General features: G+C 46.9%; 1 protein-coding gene across 1 annotated transcript in view; it reads left to right on the forward strand.

Moving 5' to 3' along the window:
• Nucleotides 1-20073, forward strand: part of Acsl1 (acyl-CoA synthetase long chain family member 1) — a 68212-nt gene that overhangs the window by 26814 nt on the left and 21325 nt on the right. The window contains exons 3-7 of the mRNA XM_051169657.1: nt 8089-8203; nt 11915-11979; nt 15558-15659; nt 17861-17960; nt 18157-18335. Coding sequence (XP_051025614.1) covers nt 8089-8203; nt 11915-11979; nt 15558-15659; nt 17861-17960; nt 18157-18335 — 561 coding nt within the window. The remainder of the gene's footprint in view (nt 1-8088; nt 8204-11914; nt 11980-15557; nt 15660-17860; nt 17961-18156; nt 18336-20073) is intronic.

Genomic DNA, 20073 nt, shown 5'->3' on the forward strand with positions numbered 1-20073 from the left:
CATGGTAGCATGCGGTTACTGCTGCAGCTGTTTATAAATATGACATAACAAACACTGTCTGCAGTCATTTGTAGAGGTAAACTAATTCTCACCCCTGTGAAGTGTTGGAGCAGGGAGCAGTCGGTATCATGTGTAGGGCTGGAAGGTGCCCACGAGGCTTCAGCAGTGGTGCGGTGAAACTCTGGCCATCACCCTGTGAATGCTGTTTTCAGACAGCCACTCTCATTGACTGACCATTCGTCACTGCAGGGTCCTGGCCACTGTTTCCCATGGTCTGTTCTCTCCTGGTCTCGATTGCAAAATAATTGTACAAGCTCTACTAACCCAGAGAGATTCTGGGTTTTCCTGAACGTTTGTCAGAACCTGGGGGTGTCTTCAGCAGCAGACAGTCCTCACAGGGCAGTAGGGATAAGGGGGAGAGAGCACACTTGGGGTTTCTGCTCACAGAAGTTCTTCTGGAAGTTTGCAGCCATCAGTGTAACTTCAGCACCCTTCTCAAAACTTAAGCAGGCTTCTTGATGAATTGTGAAAGCCTTTCTGAATTTTGTTTTCTTGCTGTACCCATCTTCTTGGAACCTGGTGTTTGTGTGAGGTGTCTTCAGTGGGTGCCTGAGGCTTTGAGGAGTGAGGAGGAAGTGTCAGGCTCATAATGACAGGTAATGGGCTGGGGGCTCTGTGGGTGACAGCAGGGATGACTGGGCAGGTGTACAAACCTTCTGGTTGGCACACCAACACCAGGCTACAGAGGATGAGGCACATGTCTTGGAAACTTAAGGAAAGAAAGTTGATTAGTTGTGTTAAAAGCTACATGTTGGGGCAGGAAAGATGGGCCAGTGGTTAAGTGTATTTGCTGTTCTTAGATAGGACTGGTGTTCAGTTCCCAGCACCCACATGGTGGGCCACAGCCACCTGCACTCATACACATAAAAATAAATCCAAAATAGCAATGTATATAATACATGCACATATATGTATGTAAGTATATATATTATACAGTATCCTTGTATATTGCTGTATTGTTGAGCTCTCCATAACCAAGAAAAGAGAGTTGATTGCATAGGAATATAATAAACCAGGTCTAGGGCTGGAGAGATGGCTCAGAGGTTAAGAGCACTGGCTGTTCTTCCAAAGGTCCTGAGTTCAATTCCCAGCAACCACATGGTGGCTCATAACCATCTACAATGAGATCTGGTGCCATCTTCTGATGTGTAGGCACATGCAGTCAGAATACTATATAATAAATAAATAAACAAATAAATAAATCTTTAAACAATATTAATTTAAGTTTTAAAATAGTGTCCCCCCAACAGTTGCCAAATGAAAAAAATTATAGTTGTTACCACTTTGTGCTTCTTGACAAAAATTTCTACTGCACACCAACTTCTAAGAGGTGGAGACACATGGGGTAGGACTTCCAGCCGTGGCCCCAGAGGTGAAGCCCACTGCTTTGTGTTCTGTGTGGCTAGCAGGTAAAAACCTTACAGGCAGACTTCTTTGGCCAGTGTGTGCTGAGTTTCCTGTCTAATGGTATTTTTCATGTGCTGCCTCCACCCCCAATGTCTCCTAAACAGATCTTCCAAGTGGGATAGTGGGCAGCACAGGGAATTAGCCAGTAGAGAATTAACTAGGTTTGAAAAGCAGTGAGGGCCCTGGGGATTAGAGGGTGGTGTTTGTCTAGACCTCGCCTTCTCAAGCATGAAGGAGAAGGACGTGTAGGCCAGTCTGGAGGAGCCTGCTTGCAGAGGGCTTCACCAGGCTTGCTCCCTCCAGCCCAGGCTCTGCTTCACTGCCCTGTAAACTGGGAAGTGAGGAGGTGGTGGGCTGTGAGAGGCTCCATCCCTACTCCCTCAGCTGCTGGGAGTTGAGCTATGATTGTGGGGGTGATGCTTGCCTCTGGGAGTAAAGATGGAGGATTGTCATCTAGTTGAACAGGAAGCATGACGCTTGCCCTGCAGTCTCTGCCCTTTACCTGCTGAGATAGTTTAGAGGTGTTGTTCAAATACTTTGTCCATTATTGTCCAGAGGTCACTGGAGTGTGGGGGTTCCTCCCACAGGACAGCCTTTAAGAGGCCTCATTTATATCAAGATCCAGTGTTGCTGAAAAGCAGTTTCATGTTGAAAAATGCAGAAATGCATGTTGGTGGCCCGGGCGGGGGAAGCGGCATGTCAATCAAGTGGCAAAGGTCAGATGCAGTGCTGGGAGGGGTGGAGCCTAGGGAAGGGAGCAGAGGTCAGTGACTGAGCTTCCAGTCGCTGCCATTCTCCTTGGGATGGACTGAGCATTAACTGCCAAGCTTTGGTTGTCTCCTGAGAAGTTACTTGGACCCACTGCCCTTCCTTTCTTTTCTTCCCTCTTTCTCTCCAGTTTCCTTCTTCCCAGGTTGCTTTTTATTAAGCTCCTATGTATGCCCATCTTATAGATTGGGATGAGTGAGGCTACAATGTACAGTTGGACCCTTTCTGCTAATAAGAAATCCTCAGAGACGTACTTTGCTTTAACTATCTTTATACTTATAATAATTTTATGCACACACTCACACACACACACATAAAAATATAAAATACTTTAACTGTCAGAGGAGGTGAGAATAACTCATACCATGAGTCAAACACTGGTAAGAGCTCTGGTCTCCAGAACCAGGTGACACAAATGTTCCCTCCTTTGCTGTCCCTGTCTTTCCCCACTTCTTCCCTCCAGGGACATGCAGAGCATTTACTTTCTAATTAGCCTGATTCAACCTGAACTGTATTTACTAATTCAGCATATGGGAAGAGTGATCTCAAAGGGACCTCAGCCCCCACAGATGTTGGAGCAAAGGCCTTGCTTGACTGTAGTGCTTCTGAGTTACCACCCTTTTTGCTTTTAAACTTGGGAAGTCATACCCACTTTGAAGTGGGCCCATAATTCCCCTGCTTTTCCGTCTTGATTGGTTAGGCTCTGCCCCACCCCCACCCCACCTTCTTTCTGCAGGTTAGAAGGGCCACTTCAGTAGCCATTGTTCCCAGAACTGTCTATATGGACTTGGATAACCCAGTAATTAACGACTCTGAGCTGTGGCACATAGGCGCACTCGGAGCTCCAGCTGTCAGCCTGCAGAGCACAGACCCGCCCGCCGTCTGTAGGTCTGTGTAACTGAGGTGAGGCATGCTCAGCCCTTACATGCATAGCGTTTTTATTCAGGAAGAATGGGAGCACTTCAGCCTATCCAGGATGACTTGTCTGCTTAGGGGAATCTGTGATCGCTCATAGAACACATTTCAAAACACAGGCTCATTGTTACCTGGTGACTCCCTCCACCCCCATTTCACTGCCCGTTTCTTCAAATCATGGCTGTTCCCTTACAGTTGAGCGACAGTGGCACCTTTGCCCAGCTGTACCTGTACCTTATAGTTAGTATCTCTTCTTTGACATCTCTTTACTGCCTCATTTTCAAGCCTTTGCTAATTAGTTTAATTGCTAATAATTAGAATAATAATAAACACCTTATCCTGGGGTTATGTTGTCAAGGTGATGATAGCTTTATTAGGAGCACAATTAGCTTCTGGTTTGGTTTCCATTTTTTCCCCAGATTAACACCGAAAGCTTAAACTGAATTAAAGAACTATTTAGCTAAAGGTTTGTTATTCAGTGAACCTCTAGAGCAGCGGTTCCCAACTTTCCGGGTGCTGTAACCCTTTCATGCTTTAATAAAGTTCTTCATGTTGTGGTGCCCCCACCCATAGAGTTATTTTGTTGTTATTTCTTAGCTGTCATTTGCTACTCTTATGAATTGTATGTAAATATCTGATATGCAGGGTATCTGATGTGTGACCCCCGTCAAAGGGTCATTTGATGTCCACCAAGCGGGTCACATCCTACAGGTTGGGAACCACTGCTCTAGAGCATTTTTGGAGAGTTGGGAGTTGTCCTGTCTTGAAGGGTATGGTCATCACTATTTAGCTAACCCCATCTGTATCTCAGACCTCCCCTGAGCTCAGAACTGTGGCTCTTCCATGCCTTAACTCTTCTCTCTTCTCTGTTAGATGACAGACCTTGTGTTGTTTATGGCGTCACTGTGCTCACCTCCTCCCCAGGCCACTGCCTTAGTCTGATCCCACATAAATGCTTTTCTCTCTGGTTCCTCCCCATGCATGGCCTTTCTGTGGTGCTGCCCTGATCTTCACCGCTCCCCTGCTTGGGACTTGTCTCTTGGATCCCCTGACAGTCTTATTGAAAGCCTGAGTGCTGGACCACATCCTCAGAGTTTCTGGGTCAGCCTTTATCATATCCTTTCCTAACAAACATCAGCTGCTTCCTCAGTCTATATTTTGTAGACCTGGGCTCTAAGATGTAGGAAATATTACATATGAGCCTTTCCATTAAATACTATAAAACTTGTTATCTTCTCCGCCTTTTAAGACTTTTATGCACATTTTTAAAAAAGATTTTATTTATGAGTGTTCTATCTGCATGTACACCTGCAGGCCAGAAGAGGGCATCAGATTCCAGTATTGATGGTTGTGAGCCACCATGTGGTTCCTGGGAACTGAACTCAGGGCCTCTGAAGAGCAGGCAGGGCTCTTATCCACTGAGCCATCTCTGCAGCCCCTTATGCACATTCTTTAATCCCTCACCCCAACCTGATGAAACATTTGTTTACACAAAGGCCTCCTGAAGCATCCTAGGAACTGTATGTCTTTAAGACAGCTGAGCTAATCAAATAAGACTGTGAGGCCCAACTCCCGCCTACAGGGTAAGGACCACCACCAAGTGCATTTCCTGTCTCTGTGTGTTCACCCTTCTGAGTGTGACCTCTTGATCCAGCGTGAAGTTTGCCTCGTCCAGATAGATACTCAGCTGGAATGACGGTCTCTTTCTTTGAGACCCAGAGCTTATTTCTAACAGAGACAAACCTGTTAAGTGTGCCCCTCAGGGCCTACACCTGCTCCTCTGTGTCCTTGTGTGTCCTTGTTCTTCCTCGTCTTGTGACTGGCCAGGATTCCTTGGAGTCTCTCTGGTCACTCGAGGACAAGATGTATTAGTGACTTCTGCACTGCAGCGGCCACAGCACCTGACCCAACTCCTTAAGGCAAGAAAGGCGAGGCCCTCGCAGTTTCAAAAGATTTCTGTCAATCACAACAGGGAGGACGTTGTAGAGTGTTCAGTTCACTCCAGCTGCAGTAGATGCTTCTGTTTCTACAGACAGGAAGCAGAGTGCCAGCCAGAAGCCAGGGATCAGATACATCTTAAAACATCTATACTTGCTCGCCCACATCTGTCTACCAGGCCCCACCTTTTAAAGGTTCCACAGCCTGTCGGTAGGGTGACTAGCTGGGGACCACATAGTCAAAGCATGGGCCTGTGGGATGACATCCCAGATTCAAATCGGTACATTCTACCCCTGGACCTTGAAGGCTAGTGACCATCTCATTACATAACTTAGAGTCCCGCGGCCTTCACAGTTCTGCCACTGTCTAAAAAAAAAATCTACAGCCAGAATCTGTGCTGAGACCCAAAACAATCGTTTAGCTATGAGCTCCTAGAAAATGCAGAAACTATACACTTCCGGCGTGTGGCAACGCAGAGTAAACACTCCCATTCTGAAAGGGAAGAATGGAAGCATAGCAAGGGGGCCAGGACCAAGGCAAGGTGCAAAGCCAACAGGCCAAACAGCAAATCCCGCAGCTCCACGGCCAGCGTGAGAGGCATGTGTTGCCACGCTATGCGCTCCAGCGTGCTTGGGGACCCCTTCTCCTTGCCACATGCAGCACACACAGCCTCCGTCCAGGGATGGTGCTGTTTCGTGTTTAAAGCTTTTCTTGACCAGACAGCTTGTGTTCCTGTCATCTCTGACGTTCTGGACTTGTAACATCGTCTTCACTTTCACATCGTCATCTCTACACACCTCTCAGGGGCTCCCTGCAGCAAATCTGACCCTCATAGACCTTGCCGGCTCACAAGATTTTCGTAAAAATCTTGGTGGAAGCTGCGGGATTCTTCCCACTCCGCATGCCCGCACAACTAATACCACAGAAATGACACCACATTTCATTTCTGCTGTCAGCCTAACCCAGTCCTGTGTGTCCTTACACCGTGGCCACAGTCACCTCTGAGTTCCGGGGGGTGGGGTGGGGGATGGAGAAACTGGAAAAACACTTTCTTATACAGCTCTGTGCAAGTAACGCACCCCAGGAGAACTTTTTTTTATTGTTCTCAACAGCTTTCCAAAATAGCACCACTAGCTAGGGACAAGCATGTAAAACATGGGGGGGTGGGGGCAGCATTTCAGACCCAAGCTGTAGCAGAAGTCTTAGGCTCCTTTTGCCTATCTACCTACTAATCCCAGCGGCTCCACATGCAGCTGTGAGGACCTCTCTCTGGAATGCAGATCTCATCGTTGCTTTTGAAGAGATAATATTGCATTGGGAGTTGCCACGAATGGTTCCGTGTCCCCACGAGTGCATGAGTGGTGTGGAAGGGACCGTCCTGAGCAGAGTGTCATGAGGACCTACCTGTGGGTAGCACAGGACAGCCAGGCTGCCTGCCCTTCACTTGGTGGGTACAGTGGATTGGACTCAGGGCCAGGAGGTAGAAATTTATGGCACGCGGCCCTTCTGCAGCCAACGTCTCACACCCCCAACACATGCTGCAGCCGCAGCCTCCCCTCCCCTCCTCTCCTTCCTATTTCCCTATTTCTCTGACCTTCTGTCCTCTCTTCCTCATTGCCAGCCCCCCCCCCCCCCCGCCCGTTATGCCTTATGTAGGCTTCTGATTACTAGAAAACCACAGAATCTTTTCTTCCCGGAATCCTGGGGCCATCAACGCAGACTGCTCTTTGACCATGCTTGGTGAGGGTAATTTCCTGTTTTCTTTTCCTCAATCCTCAAGCCAGAAGTGACCTCTTTCACTTTTGGGGCAGTCATTTCTTGTGATGCTGGAAGTTCTCATATCAAGTGTTGTAATTTCCCTCAAGGATTTCCCGGGTGTTGTGTATGTGAAGGGGTCTTTGAAATGTGAAATATAGAGTGGGCTCTAAGCCAGAAGTTGAGCTCTTACCTACCAGTGTAGGGAGAATGTCCGAGGGATTCCTGTGGCTGTCTGGATCTCCTGCAGCATCTCTGGTCCTAGAGAGCTCCGTGGCTCCTGCTACTTCAGGAGGCTAGGGACTAGCATTCTGTCCATGCTCAGGCCGCCCTGTACATGGCCTACATGCGTAGGCTCTGTCAGGTAGAGACAGCTCAGATGAAGATGTTCAGCAGCAGGTGTGTACACCTACCTGTCCAAGCTGCAAACAAAACACACACCTGTGAAGACCTGCATCTACTCACACACCAGTCAAGAAATGGAAGGTCCTAACAGTCGTATTGCAGGTGGTCATGAGAGAGAAGCGTAGCAGGAACCTCAGGTATAGGTGATTTCTGGAAGGAAAACTGAGTGCTCCCACGCTGAGTAGGATTGGTCTCTGTTCTGTTGGTGGATGCAGGTTGGGGACTGTTAAGGTCTTTACGGTGGTGGCCTTTCTCCACCCCCCCCTCCTCCCTCCCTCCGTCTCTTCCTCCCTCCCTCCCTCCCCCCCCCCCCCCCCCGGCTTTGTCTGGCTGAACAGGTACTTATAAGTCTGTGAGCTGCAGCAGATAAATCGTCTATCTCTCCTTCCTCTTTCTCCTCCTTTCTCTCTCTTTTTTTCTCTCAGTTTTCTCTCCCTAAGATTCCACTCACAGCTACCACGGTTCTTCAAGGAGACGGCTGACTTATCTTAGCACATCAGCAGATTCTTCATTTCTTCATTTCAGCTGCTAGTTTGTATTTATTTTGCATCTAACTGACAAATGGTGATTGCATGTGTTGATGGTGTACAGTAGCTAAAATAGGCTCAGGAGATCTATTTTACAGTACCGCGGCCATCACTTATTACGGCGTATTTATTATCTCCCTAAGAATGCCTGGGATAGGACATTTTAAGTGTTTGTTCTGCAAATAAATTCCAAGCCTTTGGAAAAAAATTGGCCTGCGGATTAGTTTCATGTGGCCACCACATGCACCTCTATAAAGGCGTCGTGCTGTCGGCTTCTTATTAACAGCCTGCTTGCCTCTGTCCTTCCCCACAGGGTACTGAAGGCGCTCGAAGGTCGGCGCTCCTTGACAACGACAAGCTGTTGGTGTACATCTACGATGATGTCAGGACCCTGTATGAAGGCTTCCAGAGGGGGATTCAGGTGTCAAGTAAGCCTATAGCTGCATGGCTGGGACCGACATTTCCCTGCCGCTCCTCGTGAGGAATGAGCAGCCTTCCTTTCAAAACGGCACCTCTGCCAGGCTTTCACATATCCAACATTGTTTGTGTTCTCTCTCCTGTAATTTGTCCAGAGCCAATCTCAAAGTTTATAGGGCTCTCCAGATGACCTCTGCCACCAAAAGTGATACAGGGACGAATACGTCTTATATTTGATGGAGAGTCACGTGTGCTGAGCTCCAGTGTTTCCTGTAGTTTTAAAAGACAGTGTTTAATTGGCCTTGGCCCATCATTTCTCAAGCTTTCTGGGCCACTAAATAGGTATTTTGAGAGAACTAGTGACTTTCTAGGGAAGCAATACCCATCAGAAATACCCTAGAGGACCTTGCTGTCCATCACCTGCATCCGTTCCAGCCTCTCTCCAGCCCCCCACCTCAATCAGCCCTCAACCAAGAGTGTTGCTGGTCCCCCTCATATCTTCATGCACTTCCTCCCCCCCCCCCAGCCCCCGGCCCCATCATACTCCTGTCCTTCCTACTGTCCCTCACTCAGTCGTCCTGACATGTTCCTGCGCTTTCAACATTATCGTATCCACTGTCTCCATAATCGTCTTCCTCCTCCGTCCTTTCATTCCTTTCTCCAGTGGGGCATCTTCCGCTTTTCCTTTCAGCATCTGCTTCTGCAGTAATCCTTGACATACAGAGGTGTTGGCATCACCTGCCTTTTGTCCTCTAGCCTGTACTCCTTGAGAACATGTCCTGCCACTTTGCTCTCCTTACAGCATTAACATAAGACCTGTCCACACTGGGTACCCAGTTAATATATTGTTCATGAATGAAGACACATTCTTTTGTTGTTGTTGTTGTTGTTTTGTTTTTGTTTTTCAAGACAGGGTTTCGCTGTGTAATAGCTCTAGCTGTCCTGGAACTCACTCTGTAGACCAGGATGGCCTCGAACTCACAGAGATCAGCCTGCCTCTGCCTCCCAAGTGCTGGGATTAAAGGCATGCACCACCACTGCCCAGTGACACATTCTTTTTAAGGATTATTTTGCTTTCTCTAGGTTCCTTTATAGAAATGGATTGGGGGGCGGGGAGGTAGGGTATGTTGAGACAGGGTCTCTCTGTGTGGCCTTGGATGTCTTGGAACTCACTCTGTAGACCAGGCTGGCTTCAAACTCAAGATATGTTCCTATATCTGTTTCCCAAGGCCTGGGATTGCAGGCATGCCTCACCACTGCCTGGCTTAGAAGTTGATCCTAGGATCCGTGCTGTAGCTTCTGTTTTTGCCACTGGTAGCTAGATGGTGATCTTACAGTCGGGAACCCAGGGAGATTGCTTTCCCTGTGCCACGGGATGCACTGCAAGCAGTACTGTGCACTCAAGGGGGACCTGCTGGTTATTGTTTGACCATGGTACAGTCTGATTGCTCTGCCCATCAGACAAATCTTCCTACAAAAGGCGCATTATCCCATTGTAAAGAGAAAGCAAACTTCCTGGTCCATCATTTAATACATGAACTTCTTGAAGTTAGTATCAAGGTCTGAGTTTATCTATGACAGTAAATGTCCCTGTGGTAGTGCAAGCCAACATCAAGCTACATGAAAATATATGTGTTGTGACTTCTACACAGCCTTTCCTCTGTAGGCAGGGAGTGGGGTTTGTCTGGGAGTGTGGGGCTTTCATTGTACTTCTGACAATTAGACGGCATTTTGTCCTGTTGTCACTTGTCTAGTTGGAAAATGAGTGGCCTTCAATAAAACCACAGAAGGAAACTGAAGCTTTCATAATATACATTGTCTAAATTAAGTCAGGTTTTTTTTTCCCTTCAAGAAACATTTTATCCTAAACTTTCATTTTCTTAGGCTATTTCAGGATCAAAAAAATATTATAGACAAGCAAAGCCCAGCATTTGTGGAAATGCTCAGAAGTTCCATGGCAGAAAAAACTAGCCTAGAGCTGTTTAAACCTAATTTAAATTTTTTAAAATTATTTTTGTGTGTATGCTTTGCCCGTATACCATTTACATGAAGTGCCCACAGAAGCCAGAAGAAGACGTCAGAACTGATAAAACTGGAGTTACATATGAGTCACCATGTGGGTGTGGGAATTGAACACAGGTCCTCTGGAAGAGCAGCCAGTGCTTTTAACCACTGAGCCATATCTCTAGTCCCCTTAAACTTAGTACTTTTAAGATGCACCTAGCTATACATTAGTGTCACCTGGGTATGCTTCTTTAAAAAAAAAAAAAAAAAAACTAAACTTCATGGTTACACTCGTCCAAATATATCAAAGATTTTAGCAATGGGGCCTGTGTAAGGATGTTTTTCAAGTGTGCGGGTGAACTGGGGCTTAACCACCATGGTTAAAAGCTGGGATTAGGGTGCTCTGCCCAGAAAGAGCCAAACAGGTGTTAGCCTTTGGGCCTTTAGGGCTGCACAGTCTCTGCATCTTTAGATGTAGGCGGGTGAGTTAGTAAGGCTCTGGTCTACTAACACTGCTTATGAAAACAGTGTTGGCTCATTACAGCCCTTGGCTGTGGTTTCCCAGTCTTAGATCTTGAAGGTAAAATGGCATCGGTTTCTATAGCTGAGAAGCAGTGCTGCTGACCCTGCTGTGCCCTCCAGCCTTGGTTATGGTACTGTGCCCTGAAGCAGGTCTGGAAGAAAGACTGCCTCTGTCAGGCCTGTTATTAGGGATACCAGAAAAGTCATCAAGCCCAGCTTGCATCTGCCCATCCTCCTGACTGCTGACGGATGCTCAAATCCTCTTGTGTCCCATGCACACTTCTCTAGGCATAAACCTAGGTAGTAGAACCAAGCTTGTCAAGGCCCTGGTGAAGCCATTGTCTTGTCTTCCTTGCCAGTTCTCCCATGACCTCACACCAAATCAGAACACCTTTATATATTCAGACTTGAACTGATGAACCTAGACATTGTGACATCTTCCCTTTCCTTCCCTTCCTCCCTTTGGGAGTGTAGATAGAATGTCATCAGGGCTAGGGCAGGATGCAGGAAGAAGGATATTTTCCCAGTGTTGTCATCATAAGGGATTAGGTCAGAGCCATTAGGGCTCCAGCACTTCCTAAAAGCCATCAGCTGGCACCTAACCCTCCAACACGTGACCTTTGGGTGAATATATCTTTCTAAGTTGGAATGCTCTGGTGCTTCCTCTTCTCAAACGCCATGGTATTATCTCTACACTCAGCCACTGGCATGAAAGAGAAAGTCATAGGTTAAATGTTCTTAGAAATCATGTGACCTGGGTATGGCAGTGCACACCTTTGATGCCAAGCTCTCTGAAGGCAGAGGCAGGTAGATCTCTGTGAGTTCAAGGCCAGTCTGATCTTAAGAGTGAGTTTTAGGACAGCCAGAGCCACATAATAGAGAAAGTTTATTTCGAAAATCCAAAAACGCCAAAAAAAGAAGTCAGTCATATTAATATTTGCCTTTCTCCTTTACTTAGCACCTTGTCCTTCTGTTTAAGAAACAGAACAAATGAACAAACAAACTTAAAAATCATTTCAAACTCTGGGGTTGGGGGTGGGGCATGCGGACATTTCTAATCTGAACTCATTTCTAGTTTGAAGAATAGAGTCTGCCTGACAATGTAAGGAATAAGGAGAGGGACAAATACAACAATACAGGAATGGCTAAACGTCAAGGCCATCTTTTGCTTCATCTTTGTTTTTTTCTTTTTGTAGACAATGGCCCATGTTTAGGTTCTAGAAAGCCAAACCAGCCCTATGAGTGGATTTCCTACAAGCAGGTGAGTGTCCTGGCTCTGAAAGCTCTCCTCGTGTCTGACCAAATGCTTAAAGTAAGCAACTAAATACAGGGGAGGTTGATGTGGGTTCAGGTTTACGGGGGTTCAGTTCTCCATGGTAAGGCATGGTGCCTGGCTGCACAAACTGATAGTTCAACTTATTATAGCTCAGAGGATCTGAAAGCTGAGCCTGATCAACAGGGCTAGCCTAGACGCCCCACGGCCAGTCCCTGTGACCCTATAGCTGCCAGCTTGGCCTCATGTCCAAAAGGTTCTGCCACTAGCTGGGCCAAGGGTTTAAGTGCATGAGTCTGTGGGGGCCATTTCAGACCATATGACTGGCTCTGTAGATGGGTCCATGCACTGATTGTTGGAGTGGGAAATGAGCTGTACTTGGGGGGAACCCCACAGAGCATCTGAGGAAAGGCAGAACATAGACAAAAAACCCTTGAGAAAGTATAGCTGACTGACAAGTTAAAGCACTGTATTGGCAACCTATATGGATTTATTGTGAAGGATAATCTTTAAGACAATTGCAGACATTTTAGGAATCTCCAGAAGCAAAGGCTGACTCCCCGCCCCCCACCATAAGATGACCCCCTCTTCGCCTGAGGAGTTCTAGGAAACTTGGAAACTCCAATGTGAAGAGTCCCTGTTTTACGAACTGGACGAGGAAAGCATGCCCTAGGAGAAGATGTGACTTGCCTGTGCTTACGTACTGCGAGTGGCAGAAGCAGGACCAGAGCCAGGTCTGCCCTGGGCATGTTGACATCTGTTCATTGATCCCCAAAACTGTTCTTGGCCTGGCTTTCCAGGGTGTGGCTGTTAACCCCTCGGCAGCTGTAGGGAACACACAGGCATTCATTCAGAGGAGGCACCTGCTTGTCTGCATAAACCCAAAGCTAGGGTCTGGACATTCTCACACTTAGCGCTCTCATCGCCTCTCATCAGCGGCTGCAACTGTTTAAATCACACTCTGTGAGTAGTGGGCCCGTTTATTTTTATTCTCATTATGATTACACGGAATCAAGCTGGCCTTGCTTTTCCGGTCTGGCCTCAGGATGGGCAGGCGCAGCTGCGAATGCAGTTTAACTGCCTTCCTTTTTCCTACACAGCTGTCCAGGAAATGGCTTTTCTGTCCCTGGGCTCCACTGATGCTTGCTCTGGAGCCAGGTAATCCCATGACACTCATGAATTCGAATTGATTTTTCTCCCTCTGTTTTCAGTAGCTGGCGACCTGTCTGAGGGTGCAGGCAGGTAGGGAGGGAGATGTCCTTCAGAGCCACAGAACACAGCTGAGTAGCACCAATCAGAGCTCCTTGGACTGAGTACGGCCCTGGAGTTTTCCTTTTCCCTCCTCAGAGAGTGGATTAGAATGCACAACGCTCTGCTTGGGTAGCATTTATCTGTCTCTCAAGAGAGACAAGTGTGATTGGCTCGTAATACCTTGCCTGTGGAAGGAGCCAGGAGCTCACATGACCAGGGAGGGAGTTCCCTTTTTCTGTTTGGCTTTTACCAAAGCCCAAACCTGTTTCTATCCCATTTCTTTCCATCAGTCAGTGCTGCCTCACACCTCCCAGCACTGGAGGAGTGGAGCCAGGAGGATCCTCGTGAGTTCCTGGCCAGCCTTGGATGCATATCGAGGCAGAGTCCGACTCTGGGCTACAGAATGAGACCACCTCAAAACAGCAAGACAGTTGCTTTCAGAGACTGTTCTAGCAAGACTATGTGGGTGACAGCCCTCAGGCCTTCACAGGCTCCCCTGCTACTCTCTGCACTATTTCTGTTAGATCTGTTGGCCAACAAAAGAAAGACATCTATTTTGGACCCATGGTCATGCCACTCTAGAAGTCCCTGAGGGTTTTGAAGGTGTTACCATGTGGTTTGCACAGTTCAGCCAGTGGCAGATACTTGACAGAGGATGCAGAGCTTTATTTAACTAAATCCAGCTTTGGGTTTGTAGAGATCTTTATCCCACTTTTTACTCACCTAACAAGACTGACTTTTAGGAAACTAAGAATCTCTCTGAGTTTTTTTTTTTTTTTTTCCTGAAGAGCGAACTGGACCATTCTTCCAGAAATGTAAACATAAATGTGTTTGTGTGTGTGTGCACGCACGCGCGCGCGTGTGTGTGTTGCCCAAGTAAGCCCTACAGACAACTTCAGGGATTTCTCAATTTCCAGTCCCTTAAATGCAACCTAGACTTGTGAATTGGTCAGGAATAGAAGATACTGTGTCACCCTGCTGTCTCCTGGCCAGTGCCACTCTGACTCCTTAGGTAGGGCTGGTATAGTGCCATGGACCAGAACCAATGGGATTCCTAACAAGGATAGGATGGCTATGCCTTAAAAGAACACTTAAGAATAAAGAACTCTACGTTTTAAGGTTTTACTTTTTAAAAATTAATTTAGAGTAGGAGTGACAAGAGGGTAGCTATGGATATATATTCCTGTCTTAAGTTGTGTGTATGTGTATATATATGCATATATATGTATGTTTATTATTATTATTATGATGATGATATTGGTTTTAATCTACACTTTTACTGCTCATTTCTCACAGTTGCAGTATTTTATAGCCACCTAGCTGTCATTTTTGGGGGGCTATTGTCATTTACTTAGCCACCCAGGTGTTCTTTTTATTTCCTCCCTGGGGTTACTCAACGTTAGATAATTTTGAAATTTGTATCTTTGCACATAAGACCGTTAAAAAAAATCTCTTTCTAAAATTATATTATTTACCAAAAAGAAATATCAAGGATAGGATTGTAGAGTCCAATAATAAAAGCTGAGTCTTAGCAGGGTGTGGTGGCACACGCCTGTAATCTCGGCACTCAGGAGGCGGAGGCAGGCAGATCTCTGAGTTCGAGGCCTGCCTGGTCTACAGAGCGAGTTCCAGGACAGCCAGGATGATACAGAAAAACCCTGTCTCAGAAACAAACAAGCAAATAAATGAAAGTTTAGCCTTATTTTTCTCTAAAGAAAAAAAAATGCTGTTTCTGTGTTTATACAAATGACAGGTTTTGAGAGTTTTGGTCACTTTTCTAGTCTTTTAAAAGAAAGGAAACTTTAGCCAGGCCTGGTGACACATCCCTGTGCCTGAGGCAGCTGGAGCACTGTGACTCTGAGACTAGTCTGGACCCGTGGAAGAAGTCAAGTACTGGAGACAATGTCCATGTTACAATGCTTGTCTAGTGTGTATAGAGCCCTAGGTTCTTTCCCCAGCACTGCAGACAAACAACAGTCCCTCCCCTGCAAAGAAAAGTATCTCCTTTTTGTCTTCATCACTGTATAACGCTAAAACACAAACATACATATATAGGAAGCCCCGATGCGTAGTCGTCTGTGACCTGCAAATGAGAATAATTTGCTTTGCAGAAGGAATCCTAGAACCAGGTCTATTAACACTGAGTCGTAGTGAGTAAAACCTTGGGTTGTGTGAACAGTTTTTTAAAGGCATATCTCTCCTTCTCTATATAGCTCTGCTTGCAGCAGAGACACCAGTGTGTCACCTGCTGAGCTTTTAAGGTCCCTGCAATGAGAATGCTGCTCTCTCCTAAGGCTTGCCTCCCTTTGTTGCAGGTTGAAGAACTGGCTGAGTGCATAGGCTCAGCGCTGATCCACAAAGGTTTCAAGGCTTGCCCAGAGCAGTTCATCGGCATCTTTTCTCAAAACAGACCTGAGGTATTGACCACGGGCCATTTACTATACAGGGGTTCCAGGGTTATCCATGGTTTCCCTGTAGCTGCTCAGGGATAAATTGTTGTCTGACTTCTGCTGGGAACATGGCTTTGTGATTTGCCTTAGAAAGTTACAGGAATGAAAACTGGAACTGAGACTATTTTCTTAAACTTTCAAGAGAAAAACATCATCTGTCCCCTCCACCCCCCTTAATTTTTGTTTTGTTTTGAGTTTTTTTAATTCGGGTCCTGAAACAAAATTCTTAAGAAAAAAAAAAGTGTCAAATAAGGAGTCTGCTCCCTTCAAGGGCTGTCTGTATGACTGGACACACGGCATTAATAAATTATTAATAAGTTACAGCAGGAAGCTCCCAAACATTTTTGTTAATAGCAAACTCTCCTTCCTGAGAAGTCTGAGCCTTCCGATCACATTTCCAAACCTAAAATGCCATGAAATCCCCACTGTGAGCTGGCCTGTGTGCTGACATGCAGCTGCTGTTTGGCTAAGGAGCCTCACACTTAGTGCTTCCGAAAAGTGCCAGGAGGAGCTGGAGAGTTGGCTCGGCAGTTAGGAGCATACATACTCTGCTCTTGCAGAGGACCAGGGTCTGAGTCCCAGCACACACGTCACGTGGCTCACAACTACTTGTAGCTCCAACTCCAGGTAATCTAACTCCTCGGCTTACCACAAGCACGCACACACACACACACACTTAAAAGACATTAACAAAACACAGTGGCTTGAAATGGGGAGTTCCCTTAGAGTATGGTAACTAGCTATGTCAACAGTAGCTGCCTTGGAAAAACTCAAGCATCAAATTATTTTATATCTACTTATGTTCTGAAAAGCATCTTGGCTCTTCTGTCCCTGGGCTGTGTCCTGTTTTTATAAGTCCTTCTGTGCCGGGTTTCGTGTTCTGCAGAGAAGCAGCACTGTCCACAGCTGGCCTGTCCTTAGTTCCATGGAATGATCTGGCTTTCTTTTGTATCTCAGAAACATATCCAAAATTTTTGCTTCAGTGGAATTTTTATCATCGACACAAACCACAGCACAAATCCACTTCTTCAAGGGATAGATCACTAGTGCTTTCTCTGAAATGTGGTGCACATGACACAGGGGAGGGTCAAGGGAGATCAGCCAAGGACAGCTTTCTGCACATAGAGCTCCTGAGTAATGTCTTGGGGGGAACCCGTGAAAAACAAAACAAAACAACAACAACAAAATACCCCACAGGCATAGCCCCAGGTCCATGCCACGTGCATGTGACCCTGTGTCTTCTCTCCCACAACAGCATCCTGTGGTGTCATTTGAAATGTGCAGCTGAGATAAAGGGGTATCTTGAAATGAAAAAGGGACTGTGCCACGGGTGTCTGGGAAATCAGTTGCTATGCAGCTGAGGTTGGTGGCAAGATAACCAGTTACTGTGTCGCTGCTCTCCCTGGTCACTTTACTAGGGAGAGGTTTTGTTTTTGTTTTTGTTTTCAAGACAACTTTCTTATTTGATAGGTAGGTGTTCTTCCTCCCTTGACCATATTACACCCAGCTGTGGGATTGACCCTCCCCAAACCCCACAGCCATTGTGCCGCCCAAAATACCTTCGCTGTTCCGTGTGGCCCGTGCAGCAGGCCAGACCCTGTGGCACAGGCTCACTCCAGCTCACCCCTACAGCCAGGCTTCTCTCCAGCCTGCTTACTCACTGGCCTCCCAGCCTGGGCTATTGCAGTCTCTAGCTGTTTTCTCTCTCTGTCACCCACATGCTCCAAATTTTGCCTGTCTTGCATAGGATAGACTTGGGCTTCTCCCCACCAAGGCATCTGCAGCCATCCTGAAGCCACAGCAAGCCCCTGCTCTCCAAGTCAGCTACTGTCTTACCTTGTAACGATCATGCCCACCTACACTTACCTCTACCCTTTGCCCAGATTGCCCTTTGATTTTTAAGAAGGGGCACATTTTTGTATGCTAACTTAAAAATTAATTTTTAAAGTAAAGGGAGGAGAAGGTTGCAAGAATAGAAAACAAAATAAAACAAAGACGGAACAGGTGTTCTGTGTGTCTGAGCTGTCCGGGTGCCCGGGGCACAGTGCTGGACAGACACATGCTACTTCCGCCACAGTCAGTGCTTCTCATTTGACTTTCTGGATCTTGCCGTTCGCGGTGACTCTGGTGAGACGTCTCATTTTGTCTCTGTAACTTTTACTGTCTAGTGGGTGGTCATCGAGCAGGGGTGCTTTGCTTACTCGATGGTGATTGTCCCGCTGTACGACACCCTTGGAACCGAAGCCATCACCTACATAGTGAACAAAGGTACGTCTTTGCTGTCTGTGTGACCGTCGTCCTCGCTAGAGGGTTAGACTCGGCGGCTTTATACTTGCCTATCTACTTGGAGGGGACATCATGCTTAAATGTGCACCACTCTGGCCTGTCAGCATCTATTAGCGCCAAGCTTTTAACCCACACCTCCCCCGCCAGGGCTCATTCCTTGTCGCCTCTTTATTTACAGGTGAACTCTCTGTGGTTTTCACTGACAATCCAGAAAAGGCCAAACTCTTATTAGAAAGCGTAGAAAATAAGTTAACGACATGCCTTAAAGTCGTAGTCATCATGGACTCCTTCGGCAGCGACCTGGTGGAACGAGGCAACAAGTGTGGGGTAGAAATCATCAGCCTGAAAGCTCTGGAGGTGAGCTCTTCCACACGGTCCCCGAGTGCTGTCAGCCCCTTACAAAACAGGACAGAGTTCCCATCTCCCTACTGCATGAAGATCAGGCCTTCACGGCAAAGGTTCCTTGTCTGTTCTGTACGGCATGCTCTTTAAGATGGTCTCACTCTGTAGCCAAGGCTGGTCTGAAACGCACCGTGGAGCTCAGGTTACCCTTGACCCTGTAGCAGTTTCCTTGCCTTAACTCTGTCAAACGCTGGGATCACAGTACTGAGTCTCTTGTCCTAGTTAAGTTTCTGTTGCTGTGTTAAAAATCATGACCAAAAGGGACGTACGGAGGACAGAGTTTATTTGGCTTATACATCCCAATCACAGTTCATCATGAAGGGACATCAGGGCAGGAGAAACTGCCAACTAGCTTGCTCCCCTGGGCTTGCTCACTTTGCTTGCTTGCATATAGAGCCTGCCCAGGGGTGGCACCACCCACAGTGATGGGCCGTCCCATGTCAATCCCTATCAAGAGAGTGCCCCCACAGACTTGCCTATAGACGATCTGATGCAGACATTTCCTCTTCTCAGATGACCCTGGACTGTACCAGGTTGGCAAAAACTAACTAGCACACCACCATACCCAGTCCTTAGTGGTTGGTTCGCTATGTCACCAGCAGAAGCCTCAGGAAGGGAGCTGTAGTGCTCACGGTTATCCTCAGCATCAGTGCACTGTGCCAGTGAGCACAGGCGCTGACCTTTCAACCTCACACGGTGGGAGGCGCTAGTTTGTATGCTCTTTTTTAGCCTTGACTGCCTTTTACTTACTGGCTTGTCTCTGAAACCAAGCCAGACACAACAGAACTCTGTCTTATCATTTGTCTGTCCCTCTGTTGTCTGTCTGTCTGTCTTTCTCTGTCTTATCATTTGTCTGTCCGTCCGTCCGTCTCTCTCTCTCTCTCTCTCTCTCTCTCTCACTCAGGGGTCAGTATTGACAGCGAGTGCCATCTCGCCTGCCCGCGTCATTCCCTTCTCCCGGTTTCTTCTACAGACCCTAGTGACTTTCTAGGCATAGGTTTTTGCTTGATTTCTGTCCTGCTCATGGTTACTCTTGCTGTGGTGAAGCACTATATGCAAAAGCAAGGCTTTATTTGGCTTACACTTCACATCACTGTTCAGTGCTGAAGGAATGCAGGGTAAGAACTGGAGGCAGGAGCTGGTGCAGAGGCCACAGAGGGGCGTGGCTTACTGTCTTTCTCCTCATGGCTTGCTCAGTCTGTTTTCTTAGAGAACCCAGGGATGGTACCACCCACAATGGGCTGGATCCTCCCCCCTGTCAATCACTAATTTAAAAAATTTCTACAGCCTTGCCTGCAGCCCAGTCTTATGGAGGCATTTTCCTTTCTTTCTTTGTTTTTGTTTTTGTTTTGTTTTGTTTGTTTGTTTTTTTGGTTTTTTGAGACAAGGTTTCTCTGTGTAGACTTGGCTGTTCTGGAGTCGCTTTGTAGACCAGGCTGGCCTCGAACTCACAGGGATCCACCTGCCTCTGCCTCCCAAGTGCTGGGATTAAAGGCGTGCACCACCACGCCTGGCTGAAGCATTTTCTTTATTGAGGTTCCCTCCTCTCAGATGACTTCAGCTTGTGCCATGTTGACATAAATCTATCTGGCATAGCTTGTTTATCTCATTGTTGTTTTTAATTTCAATATGGCTTATTTTCAGTTTAAGCAGAGCTGTGATGGTAACTATTCTAGAAGAATCAGTGGTGTGT

Source organism: Acomys russatus, chromosome 27 (genome assembly GCF_903995435.1).
Source record: "Acomys russatus chromosome 27, mAcoRus1.1, whole genome shotgun sequence".
Lineage (NCBI taxonomy): Eukaryota > Metazoa > Chordata > Mammalia > Rodentia > Muridae > Acomys > Acomys russatus.